Below are 17,104 nucleotides of genomic sequence, written 5' to 3'. Positions count from 1 at the left end.
TCATTGGCACTAAAAACATAACAAAGTTAAAAATGAAGATGGTCCACACATGACTAGACAACAATGGAGTAATATAAGTTCATTAATATTCTCTTCGAAGATAAGATTTTTTTTTAAACAAATCTTCTAAAAAACATTAAGTGCAAGCAATGATTGGTGCTAATGTGTAAACTTACCGTTGGATATGGCCCTTTGGAATGTGACTGCCACCAAGCTTTTAAAAGGGAAGTGGTGTCACCTGGGAGCTTCTCGGCTCTTCTCTGAATTTCTTCTCTTATGTCCACAATATTCTCCTTGTAACCCTGTTCAAGAGCAAGAAGTTTTGTAAAAAAATTCAAACTCGTCAATTGATAAGTACAACAAAACAAATTTTAGTTAAGTTAAGATAGACTTTGATAACATATCAGTAAGTGTAATTTAAAAAATCAATTTATCTATAAAGTTCATCCAATATATATCAAGAATTTTTTCTACCTCTAATTAAAATGGATCTCCAACCTTATATAATAACTTTTTAGATCATGCTTCAACTCCTGCCTAACACGCTCCATCAAAGATCTTTTAGTTTTGGTGGGAACAAGAGGTCCAAAGCTAAATAAGTTATTTAGCAATGTTGAACTACTTAATTAGCCAGAAGCTATTCAAAGTCCCAATTGTCCATGTCATTGTCATCATGTTCTTCATCATCTTGACTTGATTCATTGATTTCATCTTCATCATCATCTTCACATATTGTTTCCATAACATCATCATTGACGAGTTCAACAATTAATATGTAAGCTAAGCCTTCTATTTCCTCAATTCTACAAATTGGTAACACATTAGGCATTTCATCAAACTGATAAGGTAAATCATCTTGTATGTTATTAACTTCAACATGACCTCGGAGTTTTGTTGTGATTGCCACGCTCCAACCACGCAAGTTCCTACATATCTTTGGATAAGGCACATAGTAAACTTGTCTTACTTTTTGTGGAAGAATGAAGGGATCATATGGAATATATCTTTCACTCATCTTGATTTCTACAATGTTATATTCTGAATGAACTTTGGTGCCTCTATTATTGGTTGGGTCAAACCAATCACAAAAGAAAAGAGGAATCTTCTTCCTCAAACCAAGATATTCTAATTCATAAATATGTTTGATGACACCAAAGAAGTCATCTTGTCCTCCTTCTGTTACACCTTTTACATGCACCCCTCAATTTGTGGTTTTCTTGCCTTCACTCCATGACTTTGTATGGAACTTGTATCCATTAACAAAGTACATGTTCCACAATGTTGTAGATGAACTAGGTACTCAAGCTAATGCTTTCATGTTTGGGTCAATCACCCTATTCCTCTTATCATAAACCTATGAAATAGTTACATAGTTGTTAAATTAAATAATACTTACGTAGTTTTTAAACCATTCTGGAAAATGTCTATGTATATTCATTGAACCCTCTTCGTTGTTGTTGTTAACTTGTAATAACAATCTTGAAATAAATAAGTAATCAGTCATAAACTGCAATTTAAACATAATCAATACAAATTTTGTTGTTGTTAACTTACTCAAGTATTGGTTTAACTTCATTGCAATTGATGAGGATATGTACATGGGCAAAACGATATTCATCATCATTTAGCCAATATTCTTTGCATGATCCACTAGGACGACCACATTTGTTGAGAACAGACAATGTTGATTCAACTCCCTCATTTGAACTAGTTCGAGGATCATTTCTCAAACTTGTATTTGACAACAAGCTTACATGTTGGAAATAATGAGAAAAAAAATGTTATTTCACGGTGTAAGTAGAATGCACATATTTAACCTTATACCTTTGCTAAATTAGCCACTGATCATTTTGCATCTCTCATCAACCTACACCACATGTTAAGTTTTAAGTTTTGAACAATAATTATGAACAATAAAACTGAGGATTGGATGATTACCTTTCAAATGAATACATCCATCTGTATTGGACAATACCACCAAGTATTGCCTCAGTAGGAAGATGAATAATCAGGTGTTCCATTGAATCAAAGAAACTTGGTGGGAAGATTCTTTCCAATTTACATATAATAATAGAAATATTCGCTTTCATTCGAATTGAATCATCCATCCTCAGAGTTAAAACATAAATCTATGAAAAATCGACTTATTTCAGCTATCGCATTCCAAACAAATTCTGGTAATGAACGAAATGCAATTGGTAATAAACACTCCATGAAGACATGACAATCATGACTTTTCATACTAGGAATACTCCCTTTATCAATGTTTGTACACCTGGTAATGTTAGAGGCATATCCATCAGGCATTTTTAATTTTGTAATCCATTTATAAATTGATTTTGCATCTTTTTTTGTGAAAGTGTAGTTTGCCTTTGGCTTTCCTAACTTCCCATTTCGTAACTGAACCAATTCCAAGTCACCACGTCCACAAAATTCAGCAACATTCATTCTTGCCTTGTGATTGTCCTTTGTTTTATCCTTGACATCCATCATAGTATTGAAGACATTATCAAAAACGTTTTTTTTCAATGTGCATGACATCAAGATTATGTCTTAGCAAATTGTGTTTCCAATATGGCAGATCCCAAAAGATTGATCTTTTTGTCCAATTATGATATTGTCCATACCCTAATAAGGTATCAAATGGACCATAAATCACCTTTGGAAAGTCTCGAATAAATTCCCACAATTGCTCTCCATTTAGGAAATTAGGAGGCTCATCCAACTCAATCATGTTTTTCGTAAATCTCCTCTTGCTTCTCCTAAATGGATGATCGGTAGGAAAAAATCGACGATGACAGTCAAACCAACTACTTTTACCACTATGTGGTAATGTAAAAACTTTCGTGTTCTCCATACAATGAGGACATGCTAATTTCTCTTTAGTCCCCCATCCTGACAACATGCCATAAGCTGGAAAATCATTGATTGTCCACATCAAGCAAGCTCGCATGACAAAGTTTTCTCTTGTAGAGATGTCATATGTCATTACACCTTCATTCCACAATTGGTTAAGATCATCAATAAGAGGTTGCAAGTAGACATCTATTTTTTTAGTTGGGTTACTTGGGCCAGGTATGAGACAAGTTAGAAACATGTACGGTTTGGTCATACACATTTCAGGGGGCAAATTATAAGGAGTAAGAAATACAGGCCAACAAGAATATGGGGATGTTGAAGCTTGGACATAAGGAGTGAACCCATCGGAACATAAACCAAGTCTCACATGTCGTGGGTCAATAGCAAAACTTGGATATATCTTATCAAAGTGCTTCCAAGCTTCCCCATCACATGGATGTCGCAGTAGGCCATCTTCTTTTTTGTTTTCAAAATGCCATCTCATTTGCTTAGCAGATTCTACTGATGCATACAGTCTTTGTAATCTTGGGATGATTGGCAAATAAAACATTCTCTTCCTTGGAATTTGTTTGTATCTTCCCTTATCACCCTTAGGAGGAAAATATCGAGGAAGATGACAAAATTTGCATTCAGTTAAAAGGTTGTCATCCTTGTAATATAACATGCATCCAAGTTCACAATAATCAATTTTTTGGGCTTTTAACCCAAGACTTGACACAATTTTTTTAGCTTCGTAGTACTTCTTTGGTAGGCAATTATCTTTGGGAGCTACATCAACTAACAATTTTATGAAATGGTCTAAACATTTTTCAGGTTTATGTCAATTTGTTCTAGCTGCTAGTAGTCTGATTGCTACTGATAATTTTGACTCGGTGGCACCATAAAAAATCGGTTCATTTGTAGTTGCTAACATATTATAAAACCTTTGGGCTTCTGCATTAGGTGACTCTTCTACATATTCATCTTCATTGTCCATGTGACCATAATGACTTGTTATGTCTGCTTCTTGCATGTATGAATCATACACCATATTGGTCATTAAACCAATGTTATCATCAGGTTTCATTCTTCCATGGCCACTAGATGCATAACCAACATTGTCCTCACTTAACATCTATTCTCTTTGTTGAACCCATACTGTGTAGTTAGGTTTAAAACCATATTGTAGCAAATGAGCCCTCACATGAGATGGTGGAAGAATTTTCTCACAGACACACTTTATGCAAGGACACCTTATCCCTCCTTCTAAAGTATTAAAAGTTTGATCCATTGCCTTTGAAACAAATTCACTCACTCCAATAATGAATTGTTTGCTAAGTCTCCTTGAAGGATCAAGTCGTTCATACATCTAACTTCGATCCATTTTTCTGCATGGAATATATGTATATAGTAGTGATGAAATTATCAGCCAATATAGCACTGCTCTATGAGTAGTGATATATAAGAATTATCAAACAAAACTATCATACCATATCACAATGGTGTGAAATCAGTTTTGACTTGTAAAGTGATTTTCAACTCAAAATATTGGTAATAAATTGGTTGTAAACCAGTTTTGTTTTGTTTAATTGGACGGTCTTGTGAAGCCACATGATTTGTGTGTTTGCTTCAATAATATATTAGATAGAATAAGCAAAACCTAAATACTTATCTCAACTGAAAAACTACAAAATTAACCTGAAGGGCTTACCACTGGAGGAATCTTATAAGTGATTTTTTTGAAGGAGTTGAAGTCCTTATGTGTTTAAGAGAATCACCTGCTAACCTGTAAGCATAAACAAAATATATAAAATTCATTTTGCATAAACAATAGTCTTGGGCATTATGAAGATACAAAAATAAAAATATATTTATTTTAATGGAAACATAAAATAATGTGTAACACAAATTATTAAAACAATTAAAAGTATTTAATATATTAAATATTTCTTATTTAGTAATGTGCATAAAATATTCATTAACAAATAACATTCAAATAATTAAAATATTTACTAAAATATATTGAATGCTAGTTAATATATTAAATATTCTGTAACTAGTATTTTCCTAGATATTTCTTAATACGTTTGTCACTTTTTAAAATAAGAATAAATAAAATAAAGTGTTGTTATATTAAAAAAGATTAGAGATTGTTTAATTTATCCTATTAAATAATTCACATATACTAGTTTCAATTAATAAAATCATAAGTGGGACCCATACATTTTAGATAAGAAAGTTATAAAAGACAAGAAAGGTATTGTGGTCGAACCATATGATTGAGTGAGGTGTGTTTGAAGTGGAAATTCTATGCAGGCAAAGATATTACTGCAACACCAGCTATATACTAGTACCCTGTAAATTGGACAGTGTCAAGGTCAACTCCCACTGTTGTTGGAGATTTATTGATTGTTGGAATCTATGGCCCTGCCGTTGTTATTGGTCTCAAAAGAACAAGTGGTGAACTTGTGTGGAAGAACCACTTTGGATCATCATCCTACAACACTCATCACCATGTATGGGACATTTTACAACGGGTCAGTCTAGCCTTCTTTCCTTAGAGGCTTTACTAATATTTTTCTGTTCAAACTCTCACTTCTTCTATTCAATATCATGACAAGCTTGATTAAGGAGTGTTTGGTTCTCCACTTTTTTGGTCATTTACAATACTCTAATTCAAAAATCTTATTTAGGGATAATACACTTAAATTTATCCCTTAAATTAACTGTTGGTACAAAATCTATACAATTTAACTCCTGCTTCGTGCTTAAACCAAATATACAAGCCTGTTCCATCCTTGAACAACCTATTACATATGATACTGCAATTAATCTCCATAACAATCATATAAGAACTCAAGATACAGTGAGAGATAGAAGCTGCTAAACACATTAAAATGATAGTAAGTGAATAAGGCTCAAGCATAGCAGAATTAGTTCCTATCAAAGACATTAAAACACAGAAATTGCCACAACACGAATAGGACCATGAACAAGATAAGGCAACAAGGTTCAACCAGTTGCAGAGCAAAGCACACTAAACAAGAGAGACACCCAACAAGCCCCAACTAGTTCCCCATACCTCAACTGGGAACAAAGATCTATTGCATCTTTCAAACCAGAAACAACATCAGAGACGGAAAAAACAGAGCCGACTAATACCATAGTAAGAAAACATACTCTTCACTCCCAACAAACATATATTGCAATACGACCTCAAAGCACCCAAACCCAAGACACACAAAAACACCCAACACAGCCCTTACTAAGTCAACATCATACACCAAACATCAAATAACAAGACTAAATCTGAAACACACATCAGACCATAGAAATAACAATAACTTAACAGAGATAGAGAGTTTTAATTAGTCACACTCCTCCTAGTCAAGAGAAATTTGCCGAAGAGCAGCATTTCCTCTATCAATGACCTACAAGGAACTTAACATCAAAATCATTCGAGAACTTAACATCCTCTTAAATCAACCCCTTAAATCAAACAATGTAGGAAAAAATTGGTAAGCAGAACACAAAAAAATGAGCGTGCATCACCACATCAAACACAATCCACGAAAATCACAGAGAAGAAAATAAAGTGTTAGGGAAACTACTGAAAATCAAGAACCTATGGTTACAAAAATGCGAAACTCACTTGTCAAAGAAGAAGAAGAAGGAGTGGAGGAAGAAATCGAAACTCACTCGTCGCACGTTCACGGTTGTCGCATCCCACGGTCACGTTCACGGTTGTCGCATCCCACGGTCACGGTTACGGTCGTCGCATCCCACGGTCACGGTCACGGTCACGATCGTCGCAAGTTCATGAAGAAATGTTCAAGCTCCCAATCTAACATTCGAGTTCGCTCAACAGTTTTCAAAAAGTTTTCAAATAAAATAATTTTATTATTTTTAACTTTAAAATCATAGCGTGGGCTAAACCTTCAAAACTTTAAGTAGCATAGCGTGGGCTTAACCTTCAAAGGCATAGCGTGGGTTTAACCCCCAAAAATTTAAAATTTTATTATTATTTATATTTTCAGTATGACCGTTTCACCAATGCAACCCTTTTTTTATTTTTTTTTTAAGTTTGCGTGGGTATAACCCACACTTTCTCACATTTTATTTAAATTTTTTTAATAATGAAGACTTATTTGACTTTATTTAGTTTCCACATGGTACCATTACTTCTTCTTTTTTTCAGCTAAATGAAAATTTTCTTGTATTGATCCAATATTGTTATGTTTATATGTACTATATATAATGATAATTTTACTAGAATCATATTGTTATATGTATGATTTTCTTTTTTATTATATATTAACGATTATTATAAAACTTGTCTTTGTATATCGTTTCTATTATTAGTTTTGTTTTATGTTATTACCTCTATTTAACAAGATAAAAAAACTCAATTTAATAACTTTACAATAAACTATTATACAACCCACAATCAACAACATGTGAACTTAATGACGAAATAGTTTTGGAACCGTTATATAACGTTTCTTAATAACTTAGTGATAATTTCTTAATAACTATTAAAAAACTCTCTTAAACAAAGATTGGAAATCATGCTGTTAAAATATTAATGATATGTTTGTATCCATGAATATACTCTGCATGTGGATGGACAAAGACGAATTTCTTTAATTTGTATCCAATTATTTGCACGGATAGGAGCGAGAAAAGATGAGTGAGGAGATACAACTTATATATCATTATTGAGTTGAAGAGAAAGTGAAATATTATAGGAAGCCATGTAGGATCCTTTTAATTTTTGTTTTTACCCCAAGTATACTTATGGCAGTAGTATTTGAATACCAGACATTCTCAAAACTATTTTTCTTATATTAATAATAAGAAAAATCATTATTAATATTAATTTTCTTATAATATATATATATATATATATATAATATAACATAAATGAAATAATCATAAATAATATTAAAATTATCTAATTACATTAATTTAACTAACAAAATTAATTTAAATTGATAAAATGAAAAATAATATAATTATATTTAAAATTTTAATTTTATTTATTTATTTTAATTTTACATTATTTTAATTAACTAAGATATGTATAAAATTAGTTATTATTTTTTTATTGGCTAACATAAATTTTTTTATTTAATATATATATATATATATATATAAATAAATAAATAAGGGTAAATTTGTAGTCATATAATTTACAACATTAAAAATAATTCAAAATACTTTTACAACCCTCACATCACTCATATAATTCTATCAACTTTCCTCACTCATATGTAGGCTTATTCAACACTACCTTGTAAATTTGTGTCCCATTAAAGGTCGTCTCTAATATAATTCTATCAACTTTCCTCACACATCCACTCTAACATATCTCAATCCAAATATCCTTACAATCATCACATCACTCATATACTTCAATAAATTTTCCTCACATATCCACCCTAACATATCTCAATCCAAACACCCTCAACTTTTTTCACATTTTCTTCTCAAATCCTCACACTCACTTCCACTTTCTCACATAATCTATAATTATGGTAGAGTCTCCAAAAGAGCGTCGCAAAGAGTAAACAAGAGACTCTACATGGGACTAGTGTGTGTTTAGTACCCCAATAGAAATGAAAGCTAATGTTTTAATGGCTATGCATTAGAGACGACCTTTAATGGGACACAAATTTACAAGGTAGTGTTGAATAAGCCTACATAAAGAAAAACATATTATTTAATTATAGTAGGCATGTGAGACACTAAAATGGCTATAAAATTAAATAATTATTAAGAAGTTTTTTTCTACCCACTTATATAGTCGATGTGACTCGTGTGAGATTATATATTATGAGTGGTCCGATAACGGATCGATAGAAGGTGGCCTGATAGGCTCAACAAACAATCATTAGGATACACTCGAAATAAATCTGATACCATATTAAGAAGTGGACTTTAAGTCTAACTCAACCTCATAAAATCAGCTTATAAGGTGAGGTTTACACCCACTTATATACTATGAAATGTCCTAATATCTAGTCGACGTGAGATCTTCAACAATAATTAAACTTAGCGTCGCCATTGCAGACATTATGTGAGAAAATAAATGTGAGTAAATTGTCGTCATTGGGAACAATACCGGGGAAACAAATATTAGTGTCGCCTAGACCTACGCTAAATTTAATAAAATATTAACTTGCATCCACTTTGTATTTCCATTCTCGATGCAGTATGATTTTGCAACTTATTTTTTAATTACATGTACTTTGTGTCCACATTCTATATGCTAACTTATTATTATTATTTTAATAATTTTTAACTTGCATCCACTTTGTGTCTACATTTTAGACTCAATATTATTCTGTCACTTATTTTTTTTATTGCATCTACTTTGTGTCCCCATTCTAGATGTTAACTTATTATTATTATTTTAATAATTTTTAGTGTGAGTTAAAGGTCTCCATTGTGGACACAATGTTTGACATTTATTTTTGTGTCCAACTTGAGTAGACTTCACCCTTGATAATGGTTTTTTCTTATAACCCTCACTTTTTGTTGGCAACTAAATTGGATTTTTCTTGTAGTGTAAATGCCCAAAGCGTTAAGTAAAAAATGACGTAGAAAAGAATACTCATTGATAGGGTCATCCAAGAGTTGCTATGAGCCAAAAAGAATACTCATTAAGTCAAGAGTGATTTGTGTCAAGAATACTCAAGGAATTAACCAATTGTGACTATAAACCCAAAAAATACTCGAAATATATTTCACAATATTAATCTCCTTAGTGAATTTCAGTATGTTAATTGAAAATACATAGTCTGTTGCTTCAAATGAATGATTATAAATTCTTGTACTAATTAAGGAAGGAGAAATTATTGTGAATACACAATCAATCTTTATTTAAAAATCTATCTTTATTTAAAAATCTTTATTTAAAGTGTTTCAACTAATGTTTTAAGTTGCATTTGTCAACAAGAAATATCATTTGACGAATTTGTTAAAATAAGCGAAAAAATACGTAAGTCAAGGGATTCAATAAAGGTATTGAGTTGTGCCTAATAATAAGATATATCAAATGAAAGATTCATAGTATGATCACATGATGAATCGAAATATTGTTTGTTTATTTCCAATCAGACTGATGTTTTTTTAATTTTGATATAAACACGATTTAACTCTTCATTCTTGTATTTTTTTTTCACTAGTCATCTCTTATTCAAAAACTAACAGAAGTACAATATGTCTTCAATTGATACCTCCCACATTTTGTTGCGAAAATTGTAAAATGTCTTCAATATTATTCTCACACACCTCATTGATTCAACTTACATTTCTATTGGTTTTCAAGTAACACAAAAATACAACAATATGAACTTAAATAAATAAAAAATATGCATTCAAATATCAACACAAAATACAACAATAGAAATCTCATGAAATATAAACACTAATGAACTAAACATATAGAAAGTATTTAATCTGTCAAAAGTGTTCAAATAAAATTCAAGATTTAATATAAGGATTGTCATGTCTCTTTTTATTTTTAAAAGGAAATGTATTAACTAAAATTAACTAAAATTCTAATTTTACTGAAATTTTAATCTTCATTTTAAGGTTAATTTTAATTTTAATCTATCTTACTTTAATTAAACTAAAACCAATTCTAATTTGTAGTACTTTAAATTTTTAATCTTCTTTCTAATTTGAATCTTAATTTAATTAAAAATAATTATCTAAAATTATAATATTTATTTTAATAATTTAATTTAATTAAAATTGTCATCTCATTTGTAATATTAATTCTCTCTCTATTCAATAAAAGTTCTAACATTAGTTCCTTGGGACTACATTTCAGTTACCCACGTAAAAGCAGCTTGCAATCGAAGAGAATAATGCAAATGATTAAACAAAGGAGGAAGATATATTATTAATGGAAGAAAGCAATGAACCAAACCAACAAAGATTGAATTATAAGTTGGACACAATCTGCAAAGGAAAAGGCTTGGCGAGCGGATCTACAAGTCTGCTTCGAAAAACCAGTTAAGAACGTCATGTGTTTCAACCAACTCACCGGTGGCGGCAGAGAAACCAACTCTGATCCACTCTGGCAAAACAGTTCTCAAATCAACAACAGTAGAGACAGTGGCATTCCTATTGTCCCCAGGGTAAACCACAAACACACTAAGAGTTTTGGACTCGGAGTTATAGTTTAGGCTGGCACGTGCCACAGCATTATCCGGTTCAAGTTCACTTGGCCATGCCACAGTTGCCACTGACTTAATAGAGTCAACATCGATTCCAATGTGAGGAGAGCGAGAAGTTGAATTGGGGTCCCAATCATTGGTATAACTGTCAAACTCAATAGCCACTATTTGGTTTTTGGAAGGATCCAATGCAGTTTCGGGGCTGAAAAGTCCAAGATAACCGCCACTTGAGTTTTTAGGTAAGTGAAGGTCGGCCGGTGCAAGAAAGAAGGCAAAACCATCAGCATGAAGGGTTGAGCCATTAGGGTTGACGACAAAGGAGAAGCCAGAGGTGAAGTCCGCGAGTTCTCCGTTGTTTTTGTCCCAGAGGTGTATTGGTGTGATATGCACTGCTCGGCCAACACTGTGTGGTACTGGTTTACCAAGTTGGTCGGTGTTGGTTAACCTTAGAACCCCATCAGATATTGAGGCATTGCCCAGTAATCCTATGTTTGGGTCATCTTGGTTGAAAAGAGAGAAACCGAAGGAAACGGTTTCGTCTGCCGAGAGTGGGGATGGTTGTGCAGTGTGATGTTGTGGAAAGAGGAAAGGGATGAGGAATTTGATAAGGAGAATGGAGAGAGGACTTAGAGATTTTGAGTTGGGGAAAGACATTGTGTGATGCAGGAAGCAATGATGTGAGGAATGAAGTTACATATAGGCCTGTTTGGCCAGCTAAGAATGTAAATTGGAATACAGTTGCCTCAAATATACGGCACTCAACTCACTATATACTGCCGTTTGCCAACTAATTAAGATGGAAAATCCGAGGAAATTCTACAAAAGTTTGATTATACAAGTCCACAACATGATGGTCAGCAAAACTTTGGATATCTCTCTTCCTAAAATGACCAGGTTATAAGAAACATTGAGGAATATACTCCTGCATTTTGATAAGTAATCTATGAAAACAAAATAGATTAGTATATATGATATATTTTGGTAACACCTATGTGGTCATATTTAACTTGCCTTCCAGCATAAAAAAAATGTATACAAGTCCTTTTTCTAGGGAACCAAGCATATGTAAATCAGCTTGCTGATAAAAAAAATGTAAAGCTGCTAAATGTAGTTTACTTTGGAACCACATTTGTGTAAAAGAGTTAGTACCCCTTTACCATGTATACATATATGATTAAAAAAGTTCTTCAAATTAGAAAGCTCTAACTTTAGGTGAATAGAATTTTTATTCGTGTAATCCCTGTGTTTATCATCATCTGGATGACACTATATGTGTGTGTGTAGGAATGTGATATTTTGTTAATTTATATTAGTCGATGATAACAAGGTATAACTCGTATACTTGGCCGGATATTAAATAGTTTAGAAGTGTAATAAGCTGTATGTTGTTGATTGAAAATGAGATGCTTTATTAATATAGAGAAAAACGCATACATTAATTATTGAGTGAAACAAATAAAATCTGTGGAATTGAAGGACAAAGATATCTGGAACTACTAAACCTTGAAACCTCGATAATAGGAAAGCTTCCTTGCTCTTTTCGCCTAAGTTTGACGACGGCAAAACTATGTAATTTGCCTAAACAGTCCAAATGAATGTATTTTTTAGTTATTTTTCCAAACATACTGCAAAACCCAGGAGTATAAGTAGCTACGTTCTTGCCTCCTTCTAAGCATCAAGCATCAAGCATCAAGCATCGTGATCATAAATCATTCCGAACAAGAAACACTACAATGGCCCTTGTGTTCTTAGTCCTTTGCCTCTCGCTAATTAGCAGCGCCAAATCAGACTCATTTTCTTTCAACCTACCAAGTTTTGAGACGGGTGTTAGAAGCATACTTGTGGGTGATGATGCAAAGACAGTAGGTGGAGTACTGCAACTCACCAACAAGGACACAAGCGGGAATCCAACTCAACACAGCGTTGGCCTCTCAGCTTACTTTGGACCACTTCATCTCTCTGACACTAAAACTGCAAGAGTTGCAGACTTCCACACCGAGTTCTCCTTCGTTGTCAACACACATGGTGCATCACTGCACGGCGACGGCTTCACCTTCTTTCTTGCATCAATCGATTATGATTTCCCCGACAACTCAAGTGGTGGGTTCCTGGGACTTTTCAACCAGGAAACAGCATTCAACACCTCCATAAACCAAGTGGTTGCTGTTGAGTTTGATAGCTTTGCAAATGAATGGGATCCCAACTTCCCACAGTCTGATTCTCCTCACATAGGAATTAATATCAATTCCATTAGGTCCGTGGCAACTGCGCCATGGCCACTTGATATTCAATCACAGGGATCAATAGGAAAGGCACGCATAAGCTATCAATCTTCCTCCAAAATATTGACTGTCTCCGTGGCTTATCCAAATAGTTATGCCAAATCCAACGCCACTGTTTTATCGTATCCCGTTAATTTAGGGACTGTTCTGTCAGAATGGGTCCTGGTCGGTTTTTCTGGGTCCACCGGTGACTTGGTTGAAACACACGACATTCTTTCCTGGTCTTTCAATTCCTTCTTGTAGAACAGTCCAGGTGGAGGGAGAAGAGAATAAAGTGCTTGCCCAGAAAATGATGATGCTCTTTTATGCTTTGATTTGTTGCCCCTGTGATGTTTCTGTTTCCTGGTTCCACAATAAAAGTTCGTTTCAAATTATCAATTTAATGATATTTTTTAACATTTGTTTTAGTTTTATCTTAATGCAACACTTTTTTTTTTCTGTCAAATCAACGTTATGCCATAACACCAACCATTTATACTAGAAAATATCAAACATAGTTAGTAATAATTTTTAACAATAAATAAACCTTTTAGGGACGACTGAAAGGAAAATTGAATGGAATGAAGTTTCTTCAGGTTCTTCACCTTATCGAACAAAACTGATAATTTCAGAGGTGAAAATCCGATTACTGCTTTGAACCCATCAGCAAACACAATTACCAACTATCAAACCAGTGTTTTGGAAGTTATGAAATGAAGACAACGTTAGGGTTCTAAAGCGTGAACGATGGGTACCGAATTTAGGAGAAAAGCGTTAAATTTTGGGGAAATAAAGTTCGGATTAGGAGAGTTTATTCGGTCTTTTCGTCTCTTTGATCGTGTTGTTATTTCGGTCATCCAGTAATACATTTGTCCTCAGATTCAAGTGGAGCGTTTTGAGTGTTAATGTAGAGTCTATAAAAGAAAAATTGTCTTATCTTTAGCCTAGATATTCATCCCAGGTCATATGCCCCCAAGCCCTAGTAGTATGGGAACTATACGCAGGGTCTTATGGTTGATATGCTGTGTTGGTTGGAACCTCCTATTGACTTGTCGCCATGTGATTTGCTCATGTATCCTTGAAGCCGAGTAGTGGAGCTCTTTGCTGCGTTCGAGGTGTATGGATGTGACATGGTGTCAGAAAGTTGATATGGACCATTGATGTTGTAGTGATCCAACAGTGGAAATTAGATGTGACGGTTCGTATTCGCCTTCTCCGCCACCTATAAATAGGGGTAGTAGTGGGTTCCATTTTTCACGCGTGAATCGTGAATTTGCTCAGAATATCCAAGAGCCGAGTGAAAACTTCTCACTAATTTGTGTGTGTTAGTTGAAGAGTCTTCGGAGGTAACCATGTCTTCCCTTTCCGTCATCACTTCATTTTCGTCTATGTCTGAGGCTCCAAGTAGGGAAAGGCCAATGGCCATTGATGTTAGGTCTAGCGACAACGAGAACTTTGAGAATTCTTCTCGAGCTATCGGTCCTCTTAGTAGGGATAACTTAGAGCCTGCAATGTCGTCATCGTCTTTGAGTGCATACGAGGGGGAGGAAACCCGAGAGGCCTATTATGTGTGGATAGATAATAAGGTTCGTGAGGTGTTTTCTAAATATACTGAAGTATCGATGCTTCAGGCTTTCGTTGAGAGTGTAGATATTGTTTTGGAGGGTGTGCCGAATGGTGCCTTAGCGTTGCGTAAATGTAGGGAGTTTGAGATCGTTTGCTTAGGTAGGGAGAGAGAAGCTAAAGATTTTTTTTACTTTTATTCTTGCTTGATCTCGAACATTCATGTCCGCTTTCCCTTTTATGAGTTTACCTTGGAGATGTTGTGTATCTTAAACGTAGCTCCTACACAGTTGCATCTGAATAGCTGGGCCGTGCTCCAGGCTTTTCGGTTGCTTTGTGAGGTGATTAGTCTTAAGGCCACTCCTAGGTCTTTTTACATTTTTCGGTACGAGGCGGGGAGACCGAATAGGTTGGGTATATATCTTTAGTCGGTCGATTGAAAAATAGCCTCTTGCTCCTTTCACCACGTCTTATAGGTTCAATAAGAAAAACCAAAAGGGGTTTATGTAGTTTAAGTAAACTAATCAACATCTCCACAGTTTTGTGATTTTCCAGTCCTCTACCATTCCAAAAAAATGAAGATAACTTCATTGCGACGTTGTGGAGAGAACTTTCTTAGCAGTATTTTTGGATTTACCAGTCCTCTTAAGTGGTCTCTTTGGTTTTCTTTTAGTGAAAACTATTTCCTCCCCAATATCACTGACATCCTCCTCCATCTCCTTAGGATCAACCCAAAATTTTGAAACAACATTTGTAGTTTCCAAACCATCAAGTGAGGAAAAGTGATTTTGCAAGACCAACGATAGTGCTTTAACATCCCCAAGAGGTTAGCCTTCCGAGGGAAGGTATGATGCGACGAAGGTGGTACAGTTACAATAGTAGAGACCTCCACATGATGACCATCAACTAGATTTGTAGTTGGTATGTTAAAACCTGCATGTGATTTATCCCTACAAGGAGAGGTAGCAACAATCACAGGAGCAGAGACCTGCACATGATGAGGAGTTGTAACAATATAAGGATCACCTCCCACATTTGTAGATTCCAAACCCTCGAGAGAGGAAAAATGATTTTGCAGGACCAACAATGGGGATGGTATAATCACAATTGCAGAAATCTCCACGTGATGACCATTAATTGGAGTATTAATTGGTGTTATAGAATCTGCAGGTGATTTAGCCCTCCAAGGAGAGGTGGGGCGCAACGGAGATGGTACCGCCACAGGAGCCCAAACCTCCACATCATGATCCTCAATAGGCACATGAGACTCTGAGCCCTTCACTTGCATAATAGCAGGTAGCATTCCCTGATTTGGGAAATCCGAAGTGTGAGGGGACAACCCCTGCCTAGATTCATTATCTGAGGCATCCTCAAGAGGAGGCATATTACCAAAATCATCCTCCACTCTGCTTGGTTTATCTGAAGCAAGGTAGCCCAAGGGAGACCTAGCATTAGCTAGGGGTGGCAAAGCGGGTCGGCTTGCCCCGCTTAGGCCCACAACATGCGGGCCGGCCCGCCCCGCTTAGGCCCACAACATGCGGGCCGGCTTGGCTCACCCTGCATACAAAATGCGGGTTGGCACTAGCGCAGAAATGTAAAATAAATGCGGCTATTTTACATTTACAAATGCGGTTATAGAACCGCATTTGATCCGCACGCATTCGTAAATCGGAGATATACAAATGCGGTCATAGAACCGCATTTATAAATTAGATTTACAAATGCGGTTATTTAAAATAACCGCATTTGTATATTATTCTGAATGAGAGATGAGGGTTTAGGGGTTTAAGATTTACGAATGCGGTCTTGGTAATAACCTCATTCGTAAATCACATTTACGAATGCGGTTTTGGTAAATGACCGCATTTGTAAATAGGTAAATCACATTTACAAATGCGGTTTTGGTAAATGACCGCATTTATAAATAGTTTTTTTTTTTAAAGTGCAGTTTGTATTGTGCATAAACCATATAAATTAATAACCTGCATAATAATCAAACCCAGCCAGACAAATACAAAAATATAGTAATCAATTGAAATCATCAAAATGTACATTTACAAGTAATCAAATTACATATACATAAAACCACTATTGTTTACCTATGCTAGAGTTATAAAAATTTATGAAATATGTGGACCAAGAATCTCTAACATATGAAATGCCTTCCTCATTCATTGGTGTTTCTTCTGTGAATAACTGCATTGCAAAGTTGACATAAATTAGTTTTTAGATATATATATATATATATATATA

General features: G+C 34.5%; 2 protein-coding genes and 1 pseudogene across 2 annotated transcripts; 1 reads left to right on the top strand and 2 right to left on the bottom strand.

The window, feature by feature from the left end:
* Positions 1–1,550: 1,550 nt before the first annotated feature.
* On the bottom strand, positions 1,551–4,231 carry LOC150029096 (uncharacterized; annotated as a pseudogene).
* A 6,441-nt stretch (positions 4,232–10,672) lies between these two features.
* Positions 10,673–11,708, bottom strand: LOC137809333 (lectin 9). The gene has a single exon (XM_068610462.2). It carries the CDS (start codon positions 11,679–11,681, stop codon positions 10,839–10,841), a length of 843 nt encoding a protein of 280 aa, XP_068466563.1. The 5' UTR covers positions 11,682–11,708; the 3' UTR covers positions 10,673–10,838.
* A 982-nt stretch (positions 11,709–12,690) lies between these two features.
* LOC137809332 (lectin 5) lies at positions 12,691–13,695 on the top strand. The gene has a single exon (XM_068610461.2). The coding sequence runs from the start codon at positions 12,761–12,763 to the stop codon at positions 13,550–13,552; it is 792 nt and encodes a 263-aa protein (XP_068466562.1). The 5' UTR covers positions 12,691–12,760; the 3' UTR covers positions 13,553–13,695.
* The last annotated feature ends 3,409 nt before the right edge of the window (positions 13,696–17,104 follow it).

The sequence above is a fragment of the Phaseolus vulgaris genome, chromosome 2, assembly GCF_051622355.1.
Source record: "Phaseolus vulgaris cultivar YP4 chromosome 2, ASM5162235v1, whole genome shotgun sequence".
NCBI lineage: Eukaryota > Viridiplantae > Streptophyta > Magnoliopsida > Fabales > Fabaceae > Phaseolus > Phaseolus vulgaris.
This window is presented reverse-complemented; position numbering and strand designations above follow the sequence as displayed.

Bases quoted from the DNA above. Each gene is read 5' to 3' on its own strand.
- LOC137809333 (XM_068610462.2), bottom strand. From the start codon at position 11,681: ATGTCTTTCCCCAACTCAAAATCTCTAAGTCCTCTCTCCATTCTCCTT.
- LOC137809332 (XM_068610461.2), top strand. From the start codon at position 12,761: ATGGCCCTTGTGTTCTTAGTCCTTTGCCTCTCGCTAATTAGCAGCGCC.